Source organism: Theropithecus gelada, chromosome 8 (genome assembly GCF_003255815.1).
Source record: "Theropithecus gelada isolate Dixy chromosome 8, Tgel_1.0, whole genome shotgun sequence".
Taxonomy (NCBI): domain Eukaryota; kingdom Metazoa; phylum Chordata; class Mammalia; order Primates; family Cercopithecidae; genus Theropithecus; species Theropithecus gelada.
The window spans coordinates 132608793-132626388 of record NC_037676.1 but is presented as its reverse complement, the minus strand read 5'-3'; the positions used below and the strand labels follow the sequence as shown (position 1 = coordinate 132626388).

At 44.4% G+C, this 17596-nt stretch overlaps 1 protein-coding gene across 5 annotated transcripts in view; it reads left to right on the top strand.

Annotated features, from left to right (window-relative positions):
• The window catches only part of ASAP1 (ArfGAP with SH3 domain, ankyrin repeat and PH domain 1), a 399692-nt gene that overhangs the window by 72186 nt on the left and 309910 nt on the right, over window positions 1-17596 (top strand). For 4 of the 5 annotated variants that reach the window (XM_025393739.1, XM_025393735.1, XM_025393737.1 and 1 more), the window contains exon 3: window positions 12081-12207. In XM_025393739.1, coding sequence (XP_025249524.1) covers window positions 12081-12207 — 127 coding nt within the window. Of the gene's footprint in view, window positions 1-8783; window positions 8886-12080; window positions 12208-17596 lie in introns of all 5 variants that reach the window. The other variant, XM_025393736.1, reaches the window with a different exon arrangement.

Sequence of the window (17596 nt, the reverse complement as noted above, 5' to 3'; positions counted from 1 at the left end):
ATTTCTCTTGTGTATTTACCTAGGAATGTCTTAGTCAGTTCGGGCTGCTGTAACAAATTACCCTAGACTGGATGGCTTACAAACAACAAATGTATTTCTCTCAGTTCTGAAAGCTGAAAGTCTGAGATCAGGGTACCAGCATGGTTGGGTTCTGGGCCCTCTTCCCTGTTGCAGGCTGTTGACCTCTCATTGTGTCCTTATATGGCTGAAAAATAGCTAGAGAGCTACTCTCTGGGTTTTTTTGTTTGTTTGTTTGTTTTTTTTGAGACAAGGTCTTGCTCTGTCACCCAGGCTGGAGTACAATGGTGCGATCTCAGCTCACTGCAACCTCTGCCTCCTGAGTTCAAGCAATTCTGCCTCAGCCTCCTGAGTAGCGAGGATTACATGTGTGCGCCACCACGCTTGGCTAATTTTTTGTATTTTTAGTAGAGACAGGGTTTCACCATGATGGCCAGGCTGGTCTTGAACTCCTGACCTCAGGTGATCTCCCCACCTCAGCCTCCCAAAGTGCTGGGATTATAGGTGTGAGCCACCATGCCAGCCTGGGGTCTCTTTTATAAGGCACTGTTCCCATTCATGAGGGCTCCACCCTCATGACTTAATTACCTCTCAAAACTGTCACATCGTAATACCATCACATTGGGTTAGGATTTCAACATATGGATTTGGGTGGGACACATGCATTCAGTCCATAATAGTAATGTGATGGCTAGGTCAGATGATAACACTAGGTTTAACCTTTGGAAGAGTTGCCAAATTTTACATTCCTACCAGCAATGTGGTGGGTTCCAGTTTCTTCACATCCTTGGCAATACTTGATACTTTCCATGTTTTTTATTACAGCCATCCTAGTGTGTGCAAAATGGCATTTCATTGTGTTTTTGATTTGCATTTTCCTAATGTTTAGTGATGTTGAGTATCTTTTCATGTGGTTATTTTCCATTTGTATATCTTTGGAGAAATGTCTATTCAACCCCTTTGCCCACTTTTAAATTAATTATTTATCTCTTTATTATTGGGTTGCAAAAGTTTATATATTTTGAATACTAGACCTTTATCAAATGCAAGTTGAGCATTCCTAATCTGAAAATCCCAAATCTGAAATTCTCCCAAATCCAAAACTTTTTGAATGCCAACATGAGATGCTGACACTTTTGCTTTCTGATATTTCATTGTATGCAAACTTTGTTTCTTGCACAAAATCATTAAAAATATGGTATAAGATTACCTTCAGGCTATGTGTATAAGGTTTATACAAAACATAAGTGAATTTTGTGTTTAGTCTTGGGTTCCATCCCCAAGGTGTCTCATTATGTATATGCAAATGTTCCAGAAATAAAAAAAAAAAAATCTGAAATACTTCTGGTCCCAAGCATTTCAGATAAGGAATACTCAACCTGTATACAGTTTGAAAATATTTTCTCCAATTCTGTTATGTGTATTATCTAATTGATTCTGTATAACAATCCTTTGAGGTAAATATCATTATCCCTATTTTACGGATGAGGAAGCTAAGGCTCGAAGGCAGTGAACAGCTTGCCTAAGATAACATATCTAGTAACTGTGAAGATGGTACTGGCACCCAGAAAAAGATTAGCCAGGGCTTTTTTAGTTTTAGTGGTAGAAACCCAACTCAGACTAGCTTACACTAAAAAAGAAGTACAGTTGCTCACATTACTAGGCAGTCCAAGGGTTGGACTAGCATTAGGCATGGGATAGATTTTTGTGGATCCAGTGGTTCAAACAATGTCACCACGACACTCCCCCATCTCTTGCCATCTTTTGGTTATGATCATTCTTGGGCCAGCTCTCTCATGTGTGACAAAGATGGTCACCAGTAGCTGAAGGCCTACTAAGTCTTTTGAGTAGACTTAGAAAAGGCATATTCCTCTATATCCATGAAGGATTGTGGTTGGCCATGCCTGAGATAAATGCCTGTTCTAGTACCCATCAGTGCTGTTTTCAGGATTCTGGAATACTCTGATTGGACAGCCGGGGTCCAGCCCTTTAGTTGGGAAAGTAGAGACATGGCTGACAGTCTAGAAAATTACCTGGAGTCAGGGAGGAGTAGTTCCTACAAGAAGGGGATGTAGGGCAGACAGACAATGTAGTCAGTATGCTAAAAGTCTGTCTGAACTGCTGATAATTTCAGGTTGTTAAAATTAGTTGGGAGTAAATGAAAGTTAATTCTTAAACCCAAACATAGGGAGAAAGGTAGTTTATTCACACAGAACACCCCCGTGATATTGAAAATAATATTCATGAAAATAATATGATATTGAAAATAAGTTCTCTGCTGTCTATGTAAATAAAGCAATTCTATAAATTAGTTTGTATAATGCCTCTCAACCTGTAAGGCCAGAGCAAAAAAACTAATTTTTTAAAAACAAAAAAACAGAAAATATTAGGGAACAGAAGCTGGATGCTCTGACAAAAGGTTTGCTAGCAATTGTAGAGACTTATTTTTTTTTTCTAAATTAGAGCCCCTAGTGTGATTTTGAATGCTCACATTTGAAAAAGGATGTTAACTAAATAGCATATACTAAGAAGAAAACTCTGCAGTGGGTGGGCAATTTTCCTTTTTCAAGTGAAGCAATGCCCTACATTTGACATCGTTATGGAAAAATCGTGTTATGATATAACTCATTGTTATGTGGGTTCAAATACATTGCAGGTGAAATCATATTTCTGAAAAGCAACAAGAGAATACTGTGACAGATTCATGTAATGTAGAGTATCCCTAACGGGGGCCCCAACCCAGACGGAAGACCTCCAGACAGTTCTTAGCCTTTTGAAGCAGAGCTGGGGACCTCTTGGTGTTTAGGGTTGGTAGTCACACTGATGTCAAAAAAGCATTTACTGAGCTATAGGATGCCATTGCCAAGGGGCCGCTGAGAGCCTGTGCCCCAAGTTGCTGGTTTTAACCACAAGGAAAATGAGGCCAAGGGAGGTGAAATTATTTGGCTGAGGAAAAGGAGCCGACCTCCCTGGCATTCCATGTCACAAACATCTTGGTGCTAAAGTCACAAATAGCTACCATTTATCAAATGTTTCTTTTGGAGTAGTATTTCAGAGGCTCAGTGGCTTTGAAAAGTGCTCATAAAAATACATCTAGCGGGGCTGTGGACAAATCAGAGAGAGCGCGTTACATCAAATTACTTTTACTTGGACTTTACATTCATCGGTCACATTTTAAAAATACATCTTTATTTTCTGTTTGAATTATTTGAATATTCCATCACTTGTGCTGAAAACCAGTATCTCTGCCTACATATGAGCTCCTTGATGACAGAAGTTGTCTCTTATGTTTTAACATTTATTTTTGGCTCTTAAAGAATTTAGCGACCGGGTGCGGTGGCTCACGCCTGTAATCCCAGCACTTTGGGAGGCCGAGGTGGGCGCGGATCATGAGGTCAAGAGATCGAGACCATCCTGGCTAGCATGGTGAAACCCTGTCTCTACTGAAAATACAAAAATTAGCTGGGTGTGGTGGTGCACACCTGTAGTCCCAGGTTCTCAGGAGGCTGAGGCAGGAGAATCGCTTGAACCTGGGAGGCAGAGGTTGCAGTGAGCTGGGATTGTGCCACTTCACTCCAGCCTGGGGTGACAGAGAAAGACTCCATCCCCCCCAAAAAAACCAAAAAAAAACAAAAAAACACAGAATCTAGCATAGTACCTGTTTAGAATGCAAATAGTGATATTAGTAGCTGACGTTTATTGATCATTTACTATATACCAGGCACTGTGCTAAGCATTTGCACGGATTATCTCATTTCAATCTTACCATAACCTCCAGAGAGAGGGCTTATCATCATCTTCCTTTTAACAATAAAGCAATTTAAATTAAATAACTTGCCTAAGGTAACAAATCCTATTAAATGGCAGCGCTGAGATTGAACCCCAGGTAATCTGAATCCAGATCGCACACTCTTAGCCACTAGAAAGGTTATAAAGCTGCTTAATAACTGTTGTGGATTAGAACTGAACTGAGTGGTTCCCTCCTAATACCTCTGTACCCAGGGGAGAATGTCCTCAGAGACTCAGGAGGCAATGATCTCATCTCTGAAAATGACCAAGGGAGGAGGAACTATGTCAATCACAATAGTCAACTGGACTTGAGAAAAGAAGAAATTTGACCTACACTCTGCATGTACTGGGACGCTTCCCTGGGTAAAGGGCGGGTGGCTTAGAAAAATAGCACAACTAGGTGAGTATCATGGGGCACAGTCCTCTTGCCCCAAATTAGGAGTGTCAGTTAAGTGATAGTGTGCCAAACTTTATACTGTTACAATTTTTAAATAGTAGGCAATTGTGCATAGGCATTTCTTGATGCTGTGATGCAAAGACAGCATAATCTGTTGTAGATGGAAGTTTCTGAAGGTCTTTAATCTCATCCTTGAAATATAACTGGGAAAGGTGAAATGGGGAACCCTTGGGAACCAGGCTACCTGGCATTTGGCCCAGTTCCCACAAATCTGTCAGGGAACACCAGGCAAGTCACCTAACTGCTTGGGAATCAGTTTCCTCATCTGAAAAATGAACAGTTTAGAAAGCACGTTATCCTTAAAATTCTCTCTGGCTCTTACTGCTTATAATGATGTAAGATAATGAAAGTGACTCTAAAATCCAGGATTGCTTCTGTGGATCTTATTCTCTTCTAGATCTCTCCATGTCTCCTCTCCCAATTCCTCTCATACCCTTCCCCCTATAAATGTTTGCTCATTCATTCATTCAGTCAGTCAGTCAGTCTTCTTTCCATCTATTCAGTAAGTATCTCTTAAACACTTGGGGCTTTGGGGCTATAATATCAAACAGAAACCCTCTCTGGTCTTAGGTAGCTCACAGTCTAGTTGGAGAAATATAAATATTTGGAAAATGGTACCCTGGAAAATGGTGCCATTGAAAAGGGCCATAAAAGAGGAACGTTCTCATTCTTGACATAGCACCGAAGTTGGGCATCATTAAAGGTGATCAACTCAACTTAAAACAAATTCATCAAAGAAAAAAAGAAACCTGGATGTTTCGTAAGTTTTTCTCATTTTTCAGGTGAATGTGACTTTATCAGAAATAAGCAAGATTTTAAATCCCTCATTCCTGGAGATCGCAAGTTTTTAGGACTCCCATAAAACACCATGATTTTTTCTTCACTGGAGGTTGTTTTACTTGTAATAGAAATGATGTAGCTCATAAAAGGGAGCCAGTTCAATTCAAAACACATTTATGGGGGCCCACAAGGGACCCCAACTAGGCAGTGCCTTCCTAGAGAAGAAAAAGCCTACAGTGTTTAGATTCAGACTGACTGAAGAGCATTTCTCCACTTATTAACTGTTAACCTTGAGCAGATTGTGCATATCTCTGAGTTCTCTTGCAGAAAACATACTACCTCACTAGGTTACTAGGAAGATTTCAGGAGATGGTGCTTGTAAAAGGCCAAGCCCGAGGCTGCAGGAATCTTCTGTCCTTGCTTTAGTTCCTGGGGGATGTAGGTGATACAGACATGGGTAGTATTTAGTCCCTGAATGCTGTCAGGGATTGATAGTCTGGGACTTTGTGGTATAGGATACTCAGTTGGAAGATATGAGGTGTTTGTTTGTTTGGGGTTTGTTTTTTGTTTTTGTTTTTTTTATTTTGTTTATTTATTTAGAGACTGGATTACTCTGTTGTCCAGGCTGGAGTGCTGAGGTGCAGTGGTGCGATCATAGCTCACGGCAGCCTTGAACTCCTGAGCTCAAGTGAGAGATGAGTCAGAGCCAAGCCCTTCTGCTAACAGAGCTATTTGTTGCTGAGGAAGTTCTCAGTTTCTTTTCCTCTGAGTGGTGCCAATATCCTCCAGTTGCTTAAGGCAGAGTGAGAGAAGCTGACTGCAGATACCCACATGAAGATTAATGCCACCTGGAGGAATGTGGCAAGGAGAGTGCTCTCTAGACCAGTCAAGCTTGCGTTTGAATTGGACTTGTAATGAGTTCCCCAGAAAGAAAAAACACAGACATATACTCCAACAGAAAACGCATCCTGGGGCTGTGGACTCATCCATTGTCTTTGATAAGCCAACAGAGCACAGTGGCTGATCACATGGGGTATGAAATCAGATTGCTTGGGTCCTGCTCCACTACTTGACAGGTGACCTCTAAGCTTCAGGTTTCCCATGCATAGAACATGGGGAATAATACAGTACCTGCTTTATATTGTTGCTGCAAGTATTAAGTGAGGTTGCGCCTGCAATGACTCAAGATAATACAGGGCACATAATAATAATCACAATTAAACAGAAATACATCCCTGAGATCATTCAGTTGATATTTACACTTCTAGGTTCCCACCATTCTGCCTCTTTTCTTCCTACTTCCATCAGAGGAACAGGGAGCTGTAGAACAGAGTAGTTTTTTTGTCTCCAAACAAACCATGTTCTCCTCTTTACTGAGAAAACTCTAGTGGTTTTGCTTGGAGTATTTAAATTGAATTAAGTACATTTGGGACTAGAATTGGCTTTTCTTCTTCTTCTTCTTTTTATTACCTGAAATTGCATGAGTGCACTTGGGAAGCACTCATACAAAGAACATGAAAAGAGCAGTAGTTTATGTAGACTATGGCAACATGAGCCTAACTGTAAAAGATGGAATAAAGTACAGCCCTTCCTACTCCTGCTCCTTCAGCGTTTTCCTTTCCTCCACCACTTCATTAAGATGGTAGAAAATGAATTCATAAGTTGTCAGGTGAAATAAGGATACTTTCTTTGGTTGCCTGGGCTGGAAAAAATATTGTATCTAACAAAGTAGCACTACACAGAATACAGTAAAGAGACCAGTTTTGCAGGCAGCAGAAAAAGCATTGGATTTAGAGTCTGCCAGGCTCAGGGACATTAACTTGCAGCGAGATTTTATTGTGTCTCAGTTTCCATTATTGTAATACTTGCATCTCAGGACTGTTATATGAATGAATTCAGACATTACATATATAACAACCAATGCAGTACCTGGCTCCAGATGGAAGCTGAGAAAGTAGTATTCTATACCCCAGCAGCCTTAGGTTTCTCTGGTAAATTTGGGACAAATATACTTTATAAAGTTGTCATGAGGCTTAAAGAAGGGTAAATGTGTTCTAAATTCTATACTTGCCAAAGTTTCTGGTACATAGCCGGTCATGGTGAATATTTTGTTTTTGCAAGAATATCAGAATTTATTTTATTTTTTATTTAAAAAAAAAATGAGATGTAGTCTCACCATGTTGTCCAGACTGCTCTCAAACTCCTGGGCTCAAGCAGTCCTCCCACATCAACCTCCCAAGTAGTTGGGATGACAGGTGTGTGCCACTGCACCTGGCAAGAATATCGTAATTTATATCTCCAGATAAGGTTTTCAAAGTTCCCATAATATCGGAAAAATAATGTCTACTTAGGATGTCTGAGACCCTGCTAAGCACTTTATATACCTTAGCTCATTGAATTCTCAGAACACTGAGATAGGGGCTGTCATTGTCCCCATTTTATAGATATGAAAACTGAGACTCAGAGAGGAGAAATACTTTAACAAGGTCTAGTAGCTTCTTCATGGCAGAGACGGGAGCCCGTCTTTTTTATGTGAGAATCAGCTGATAATTCATGCTCCTGCAAAAGAAATGCCCCATGCTATCATCCCCTAGAAGTTGTTTTGCTCAGATTATCCTTCTTTACAGGGACTGTGTTACATGAAAATCGGCTTTTATTTTATTTTAGTGAGTTGGTCTTAACTTACTCTCATCTTGATTGGTATTCATCCAGTTTGATTCTAGATACTATATATTTACTTTCAAAATCCAAGCCATCACTAATGCATCTGACCTAACAAAGGAAACTTTGAGAATAAGCGAGGTCTCTGAAGACTGTTTATTCCCAAATCTGAGATCCCAGACTTTGGGAATTACTGTGCAGCCTTCCCCTCTCCCTCCTTTCCTCCTCCTAGTGACTAATTTAGAGATATCTGAGTGGTGGAATGAAAGCAGATGTATTTATAGTCATCTTTCACAGAAAAGGGGAGTTCAAAGGGAAATCACATTGATTATTGACTATGCATCAGCCTATGTATCCATATCTTCTCATTTCATTTCACATAATAATCTGAAACATAGTTTAGAAAACAAGGCGAATAAGCAACAAAGCAGAGATTTAAGCTCAGGTCCATGTAATAAAAAGTGTGTTCCCTTCCCACTTCAGCCATTGTCCTTGTTCCATGAGGGCATCAGGAGCCTGTGATGAAGCTGTCGCTGGCTAACACTGCGGATCAGAGCACCAAGGGCTCCTTGTGGTTTCTTGGGCCCAGAGAGCACCTCTGACTCCCCACCCGCACTCCCCCACCTCTGGTTTCTGGTCAGTCATCTTGCAAATGCACCCTCCTTGGTTATAAGACAGATGAATGAGAGTGAGGTCTGCAACTGGAAATGTAACTGAGAGCCAATTCCCTGATGGCAAGTGGTTCATTAGCGCCATTGCTGTTCAGAAGAATAAGCCACCACTGTTCCTGCTGCCTTTTTTCAAGGAGACAAAGTGCATCCTGCCATAATCATGGTGTTACCTTAGTCAGCAGTGCTGAGTAAGAGGCAGACATGAAGAGGACAAGGGTGCTGAACAGTCTTATTATGACGACGACAACGGAGATGATGGTTGCTTTATATAAAGCCAGGTGCACACAGGTATGTGTGTGTGCACATGTTTCCTGGCTTTGGGGAGGATGGTGTATATTTAGAGGCAGCTCCACACAAAGAAATCCAACATTTATGTTTTTCCCATGTCAGTCTCTATTTGCTTTTAGATATCCAGGAATGATTTTCAGAGTATTTGAGAAAAGGAGAGGTGCAGATGGTTTTCACTGAGGCATGGTTTCAAATTTAAAGAGGATTATGGCCCAGAAATGGTGGGTAGAGGTGTGAACCTTTGAAATTCTAATTGCAGACCAGTCTGAGGAGGTATATACTTACTGGAGCACAATATCTCATTGTGAGCATATTCCTTTCTTGGCTGAAGGAGACGGGGGAGGAGCAGATACATAACATAATCTTCAAATGAAACTGAAACAGAAATTGATGGCAGCAGTTTGGAGTCTTTGGTGAATTCAGTCAAGAAAGCAATCTCCAGCTGTCCACCACTGCAGTTAACTTAGCTTGTTGTAATAATCTTTCTTCTTTGCATCTGCAGAGCTGACTGTATACACAAGTCGGCTCCTGCTGGGAGGAATCTGTGGTCATTTTGACACACCCACTCCTTTATTTTACAAAGGATAGCACCAAGGCCCAAGATGACAGCATCAGTTACTAGGAGGGAAAACTCTGGAACCCAAGTCCTCTTGGAATTGAGGCAATTAAACACTGACTTTTGGCTTTTAATAACAGCTCATGTTTATTGAGTCTTTACTATAATGCCAGACGAAGAAGATGGAAGGAACTACCAGCCCAGTGGAGGTGACAGGTGCTAGACGACTACCTGGAATAGATGGGAGAACAGAATAAATGCAAGAATCCAAGTCTGAATTTGTTTCCAGCCTAGAGGAAGGAAGGCCTTCTTGGAGTGAAGTCTTAAGTGCTATGTGTTGTCAGTGCTCCATGGGGTAACTGAGTCTCAGCTTAATTAGCTCAACCGGTATAGGGCATATTTGTTCCAAGTCACAGAATTTTCCAGATGCAGGGTGACTTGGTAGATGGTAGGATTTTCTCCTGGGTGGCTCATACTTCAAAAGACCGTGTTCTGTCAACTACAGCACATGAGCAAGTGACCTCCAGGTATGGCTCTTCAGCTGCCTGCTATCATCATCTGGCTGTCTCCCCTGAACTTCAAACTTGGTGTGTCCCAAGCCAAGCTTTTAAAGTGCTAATGAGGACAAAGTTGGGTGCCTGTTTATTTATTTACTAATTTTTTAAAGAATGTCTTTTTAAGTTGATTTCTCAACTTCCCCTTGCCAGGGAAGGATATTATGTACATTCCCTTTACAAAATTCTCCCTTTAATTAGCTGGAACACTTGCCTACCTGAAGCATGGCCCCTTAGAGGACACTGATGAGCATCTCACTGGAGGCACAGTGCAGGTTCAGTATAGGCAATAGAGGGAGGTAAACATCTCACACTTGTCTAATGACTTTCCTGTGCACAAAGCACTTTCTCATCCATCATCAGTGAACTCAACAGAACAGCCAGGTCCTAGGGTTGGTGTCCTTATCTTTTGCTTTCACGTGAGGCAACTGAGGGCCCAAGATGCCATAGACAACAGGATTATCTGGGTGACTTACTCTTGTCATCCTTTTCTCAAGATGTCACCTTGTCAGCAAAGCCTTCTCTGCAGATTCTTTATACTATAGCCACTCCTTCACTTTCTTACTTTATATTTACTCCACTTTATTGTGAGTTGTCTATTTCTGTCCTAGAAGGTAAGCTTCATGAGAGCAGGGGCCTTGGCATTACTCAATCTCCAGGGCACATAGTTGGTGCTTAGTAAATATTTGAGAGTTAATGAGGTGATGTATTTTGACAGCCACTCTACTCCTTCTCTGTAGCAGGCCCAAGGCTAAGACAAGATCCCTGCTTTGGGGCACTCCCTTGTAGTCAGGGGTAAGAACCAGAGAACGGATTTGAGGCGTAACAGTGCAAGATGGCAGGAGCCCATTTTCGGGGATGAGGGGTACGGCGCAGTGGGTGTGTGTTAGGGAGGACAGGCTCAGCCTTGCACCCTAAGGCTATCAAAGGCTCTCCTGGCTTGAATTACAGGTACCAATCCTGTGACCCTTCCCAAAGACCTAGCTTTTTTTAATCCTTCTTCTTTTAAACCAATTTCATACTCAGTGAATGGTGAGAAATTAAATGGATTCTTCGGACTAAGTAGATTGAGCTAGTTTTAAAATTAGCCATCTGTCAAGGCCGAGGAGTGAGGTATCTGTTGGTACTTTTTCCACCGAAATTTGGCATCTGCTTAGCATCGAACACCATTTGCAACTCGGGCAATGCCTTTTACATTCCCTGACCCTCGGCTTTCCTGCGAGTTAAACAAAAAAAAAGTGCAAACGAAAGATTAGAAAGTTTTTTTTTTTTTAAAAAAAACCCCAAACCCTTCATTCGTCTTCACGCTGCATTGTAGCAACCTAAGCCAACTGCACAAAACCAGCCTTTAAGCGGCGAGGAGCACTCTGCAGAGAGATGGGGCGAGCGGGCGAGAGGGCAGCTGCAAGCCCGGGCCCCGGGAGGCCGCCCCTGCGCCCAGCGCCTCCTTCGCGGGGTCGGCGGCCCTCTCAATAGGAGGCGGCTCTCCCGGGGCCTCACTTCCTGCACCCACACGCGACTAAAAAAGAACACGTACAACTTTTTTGGGCCCCCTTCTTGCAAAACGCTGGCGTAACGAGCTCGCTGAAGTAACCGCTCCGGGGGCGGACCAGGGACTCGGACTTCCGGAGCCCCAGTGCAGCGCACCCGGGGTCGGGAGCGGCCGAGTCGGAGCCAGGCCCTGGGGGCGGTGCGCGAGCGGGGACGGGGCGGGGCGGGGCGGGGGCCGGGCCGGGGGCGGGGCGCGGGGGGGGGTGGGGGCAGGGCGGGGGGCGGCGCGCGTGCGCAGAGCACTTCCTTGTTTGTCCCCGTGACTGCAGCGCGAGCGCCGCCCGCCCGCCCGCCGCGGGAGTGTGAGCTCAGTCAGTCAGGCCCGCGCCGCCGCCTGTCAGCGCGTCTGAGGAGGCAGCGCCCGGCGCCCTAGCCACCCAGCCCGCGCACGCCCCAGCGGCCGGCTGGAGCCCAGACCCCCGCGAAGACCCCGCGCGCAGCCGCGTCCCCTCCCCCGCTGCTGAGGAGCTGCCGCCGCCGGCATGAGCAGAGGGAGGCGGGTCCCGGAGAGCCCCCTGCCTCGCGCGCGGCTTGGAGTTTGAAGGGCCCCGCGCCGAGCGCCGCCGCCGCCGCCTGCCTACACCCGCCTCCTTCCCTCCCTCTCGCCGCCGCCAGGGACGGGAGCCGCGCGCCAGGCCGGGCGGCGGGTGGCGGGCTGCGCGCCGGGGTTCATGAGCCGCCGGGCGGCCCGCGGCCCCGGGAGCCTGCGCCGTGACTCACCCCCCGCCCCCGCTTGTGTCTCGTCCCCCCGGCAGGATGCCGGACCAGATCTCTGTCTCGGAGTTCATCGCCGAGACCACCGAGGACTACAACTCGCCCACCACGTCCAGCTTCACCACGCGGCTGCACAACTGCAGAAACACCGTCACGCTGCTGGAGGAGGTAGGTCGGGCCGGGACCCCTGCCGTCCGCGCTCGCCGCTGCCGCCGCGCAGCTGGAGGATCTCCTCTCGGAGCTGGGAGGAAGGGGACGCGGGGGCCGGGGGCGCCACACCCCCTCAGGCAGCCGCCGGGTGAATAAGGGACTTCGGACGGGCGGCCCCTTCCCCATCCCTTCGCCTCTTCTGGGGTCGTGCGGGTTGAAAGGCCTGGGGACTGGAGGTGGGAGAGGACTGAGCGAGCTGTGGACACTCCAGGGAGGACAGAAGATGGAAGTCCTGTCCTTGGCATGCACTGTTCAGCACTTCCACATCTTCGTGACCCTCCTGGAACCCTCCAGGTAGGTGGCGTCAGGCCACCGAGGGCACAGAGGCGAAGCAGTGCAGCCAAGGTCACCAGCAAGGGACTAGGAGATGGGCAGTGAACGCACCTCTCAGCGGCCCGGCTGGGCCAGGCAGGCGTAGCTGCGGAGGCAAGGGCGGGTGGAAAAATCCCAAAGGACCCAGAGAGAACTCGGGCTGGGACTGTTTCCACTCCAGGACTTCTCCCTGCTAGTCTCTGGTGCCTGAAGCCCAGATGGAAAGAGATCTGTGCACATAGGTTCCCACCCGGCTCCCCTAACCCGGAGGGTTTGGTAGGGCTTAGGGCTGCTGCGCCAGCAAGACCTGCCCGCAGGGCACTCAGACTGGGCAGGGAGATCGGAGACCAGTGCAGGCTGCTTGAGCTGGACAGACAGGGAGAAGGGAGGCCCAAGGCTACAGTCAGACAGCTCCTCTTATCTGGACCCTTCAGGAAAGCGTTGCGGGTGGGGTGGGGGGCAGGGCCAAGGCCAAATCGATTTCTTTAGGGTTTTCAGTGAATTAATGATAGAGTGGTATGGGCAAAGAGGAACCTCAAAGCCAAGGAGCTGCAGAAGCCTCTGGGGCCGCGATAAAAATAGGATATTTGCCCTGGAACTCAGCATCATCAGTAAGTGCCAAAAAGCATCCCTTCCCTTCAAGCAAGGCAAACGTATTTCAACTGAAAATGGCACCATTGGGTGGAAGGTAGGAAGGGAGATGATTTTCCCTGGGTGGGTTATGCTGTGGCTGGTTTAGGTGAGGTTTGGGTAGCTCTTTCTGATGTAAGTCCCCCACCCCAAGGGCGGCCCTCTGTCATAGGGGGAACCTTGGGCCCCTGTGGGCCGACTGATCTTGAAATGAGCTTTGATTCATGTTTCCGCACACGTAGAACTGGGAGTCAGAGGTAGAGGGGTCCCAAATTTTAGGAGGGGAGAGACTTCTGTTAGTGCTGAGGCCCATCTTGCCTGCTTGGTGCTGTGACTGAATGTGTCATTCCGGCATGCTTCCAGAGTTCTCTCTGGAGTCAGTATTGGGTGATGGGGGTGAATTGTGAAGTAGATGGAGAAATCCACCTAACTAGGTTTGTTTGAAAACCAGAGATAAATGGATTTTTTTTCTTTTCTTTTCTTTTTTTTTTTGGTGTTTGTGAACTGCCAGTCTGTTACACTCATTTGGGATTAAACAGAGTTGCCAGGCATTGAACCCCATCATGGGTCTGTTTTTCACTTAATTGTAATAAATTGAAGCATGCTGATATAGGAACATTTTACATCCTCTTTCTGTACTAATTGTGTATACTTCTAAGGATGTGACATTGATTAGACTGAGTGGTTATTTTCCTTCTAGATAAGTTCTTCGGTGCCTGCTAATAGAGCTGCCAGTTATTTTAACCTTCTCTTCCTGCACATTTAGATATTGTTGCTGTATTCTGTTTGTGAAGGATGTGATAAGATTAAGTATTTGATGATGCTGTTTGCAGAGGTATGTGAGCATATTTTCCAGCAACCCTGTAGTAGAGGGTTAATGTTAAATTACCTGCAGTTGCTGTTGATATTAGTTTAAGGTTAATAAATTTAAAAGCAAATATAAAATATTTTTTTAAATGAGAAATACTGTTGTAAGATAAGGTAGAAAAATAGAGTTAACTATAATGCAAGTGTGGTCACTTATGAACTTGAAACCAGGCTAGAAGTTCAAAGTGTCATGTTAGAGTATATTGATGATAACCCTGTTCTCAAAAATATAACAATGTTTCAGGATGGCACAATAATTTTACAATTTTTCTTCTGAACTTAAGTAAGGTGTTGGTCAGGGAAACATTGTCTCCAGTCGGCATATTTTAATTCTTGAGGTTGGACTCTCTGAGTGGTTGCCTTTTGCATAGATGTGAAAAGTATGCTTTAGGTATTTTTACTGATGGATAGTCACCATAGTTGAATTTTAATTTTTCCCCCATGCTTACATATATGGAAGTTGTGCATTATTACAAATATCTTAGGTGGATTGCAATTCAGTTCTTTAAAAATATGGGACTTAACATTACCACATTCAAAATATAAGAAAAATTTGGGGGCATACCACAAAATCTTGTTGGCATATGCTTCACAAGTGAGATATTTGGAAACTTTAAGAATGTGGCTTGTGTTGTTTTGTGGTTATTCTTAGGAAGAGAACTTTTGGGTACTTTTTAGTGATATGGAAACTCCGGAATAGGAATTAATTTGGGTAACTTGGAATTCTCTCTTTAAAAAAATATTTTTCTAGTTCTAGTGAGTACCTTCCTGTTTATGACCTCTTTTTGCTCTTTGAATCACTAATGAACACACATAGAGCGCAACTGAAAAACTTAGATCTCCAAGATTGGAGCCCCACATTAACGCACACTCTCCCTTTTACGATGTCTCCTTGGTAGAGAATGTGGCGTGTTACGCAGATGTTGATGCTTTTAGTTACATCTCTGTGATGAGCACTCTAGGAAGTAGATCAGAAATACATGGTAAGAAAGCCTGGGTGTGGTGGGTCATACCTGTAATCCCAGCACTTTGGGAGACTGAGGCAGGAGGCTCACTTGAGGTCAGGAGTTCCAGACCAGCCTGGCCAACATGGGGAAACCCCATCTCTACTAAAAAATTAGCCAGGCATGATGGCACATGCCTGTAGTCTCAGCTACTTGGGAGGCTGAGGCAGGAGAATCATATGAACCTGGGAGGCCGAGGTTACAGTGAGCCAAGATTGCACCACTGCACACCAGGTTGGGCGACAGAGTGAGACTATGTCTCAAAAAAAAAAAAAAAAAAAAGACGCATATGGTAAGAAGAGGCAAAGAGGAGTTTACTTCTGGGCCTCACCTTTTGGGGCAAAGGGTCGCACATGGCTCTGGGGTTCACGGTTTGGCTGGTACACGGTAAGTGGCTACCTTGGGGTGACTGGAACGGATGAGCTGGTTTTCTGCCAAGGTTTCGTCCTGGTGCATGAGTGTTTTCCAAGCAGAAAGCCAGTGTTTTACTTACTCAACAACGAAAGCACACTTATGTGTGCCATTTTACTCATGACCATTTGTAAGTTATGAATAAGTGACTAAGAGAGTATAAGTGTTTTCCCTAAAAGGGAGCAGGCAGGCATTTTAGGACCGCTGTGACCCAGACAGTAGAAGGGACTCTCCATTTAAAGACTTAGAGTGGCTAATACTTAGGACCTTTGTCAGAGAGAGAGGCCAGCATGATAAATGAAAGTCTACTTGGTTATTTTATATTGGGCCACATTTTAATTTGGTGGCAATGAAGGAGGCAAGTTCTGCTCATTTATTGAGCAGCTGCGCCATACCCTGCCTGCTGTAGACACATGGCATGAATGCTTACATTTACCTGTCATGTGAGCTCTCTGAAAGAGGAAAAGTTATCATCTCTATTTTATGGAGAAGAAAATTGAGGCCCAGAGAGATGAAATGATTTCTCTCTAAGGTCGAGTGGCTAGCAAATAAAGTGGAGTTTAAAAATCTCACTCCCCTCTCCCCCTGAAACAGGCTGTCACTCGGTAGCTGAGGCTGGAGTGCAGTGGTGTGATCTCAGCTCACTGCAACCTCTGCCTCCCAGGTTCAAGCAATTCTCTCACCTCTGCCTTCTGGGTGGCTAGGACTAAAGGTGCACACCACCACGCCTGGCTAATTTTTGTATCTCTAGTAGAGACACAGTTTCATCGTGTTGGCCAGGCTGGTCTCAAACTCCTGACCTCAAGTGGTTCGTCTGCCTTAGCCTCCCAAAGTACTGGAATTACAGCCATGAGCTACCACGCCTGGCCCAGAGTTTAGAAATCTTAAGACAGTTAATACATAAAATAGGTATTCTAAATGTCTACAAAAACATATTTCAGTGGCTTTGTAGGGAACATAGGAGACTTTGCTGTCAGTGCACCTTCAAGTTTTGGTCTGATGAAAAAGGTGCTTCAGTTCCTTGGAGGCTTAATGTTTCTTCATGTTTATATTTCAGAGTTCTTAATAGTGATACTTAAATATACTGTTTTTTTCCCTGTACTTTCAAAGATTTGGATATGAGTTTTCAGATTTAAATGTGGGAACTCATTTGAGTTTTCAGATTTAAATGTGGGAACTCATCTGAGTTTTCAGATTTAAATGTGGGAACAGCATTTGTTCAACACATTTTTGGGGAGCCCCTGCTATATACAAGTCATTTTCCAAGTCCTGCTGAGGTATTGGGGTTTTCCAGATTGTATTATGGAGAAGCTAGTGGTCTTTAAGAAATAAAGAAATAAGGCTAAAACTCTTAAGGTTAGAAAGGGGCAGTTCCCAGGGGAGGGAAATAGTATAGAACATTCATCCTAGGAATACAAGTGAAATCACTCAAATTACCATGTAGTCAATATACAGATTGTTCAGTGCCTCTTATGTGCCCAGCAATGTGCTAGACCCGGGGATACAAATATGAAGAACCCTGCCCTCAAGAAATGCAACCTAAAAGTTTTCTTATGGGAGGTGGCAATCAGGTGTGGGTCTGGCATTAGAGGCTTTTCTTAACGTGTTTACCTGGTGTGTTCAGTTGTTTCTGAAGATATAGAAATGTTTGATGAAATGAATGAAGATAGGGAATGTAGATTCAGTATCAAGCTCTATCTCATAACAGTGACCTTCCTACTACCTATACATACTATTATTTAATACCTTTTTTCACCCTATCATCAGTGGCCCCAATTTTATAGATGAAGAAATTGAGGATTATAGCAGTTAAGTATTTCGCCTAGCTAGGTCTTACAACCAGTAAGTATTTCGCCCAGGTCATACAACCAGTATCAGATTTGGGATTAATTGCATTACCGTCGAGTCCTCGTGCAGGCCAGTCAGACTTCTGTATGTGTTCCCTCACCTTCCAATTAAGTTTCAACCTTTATCTATGTCCTTTTGGGTGACTGCCATGCTGATGATAGAGGTCATCAGTCTTTGATAAATACTGTTAGGTCCTTAAGTGTTTTTCTGTGAAATCTTACGCATAGGATTTCTGTGGTCAGGGTTTGACATCTGATCTTGTTCATCAGCTCCGC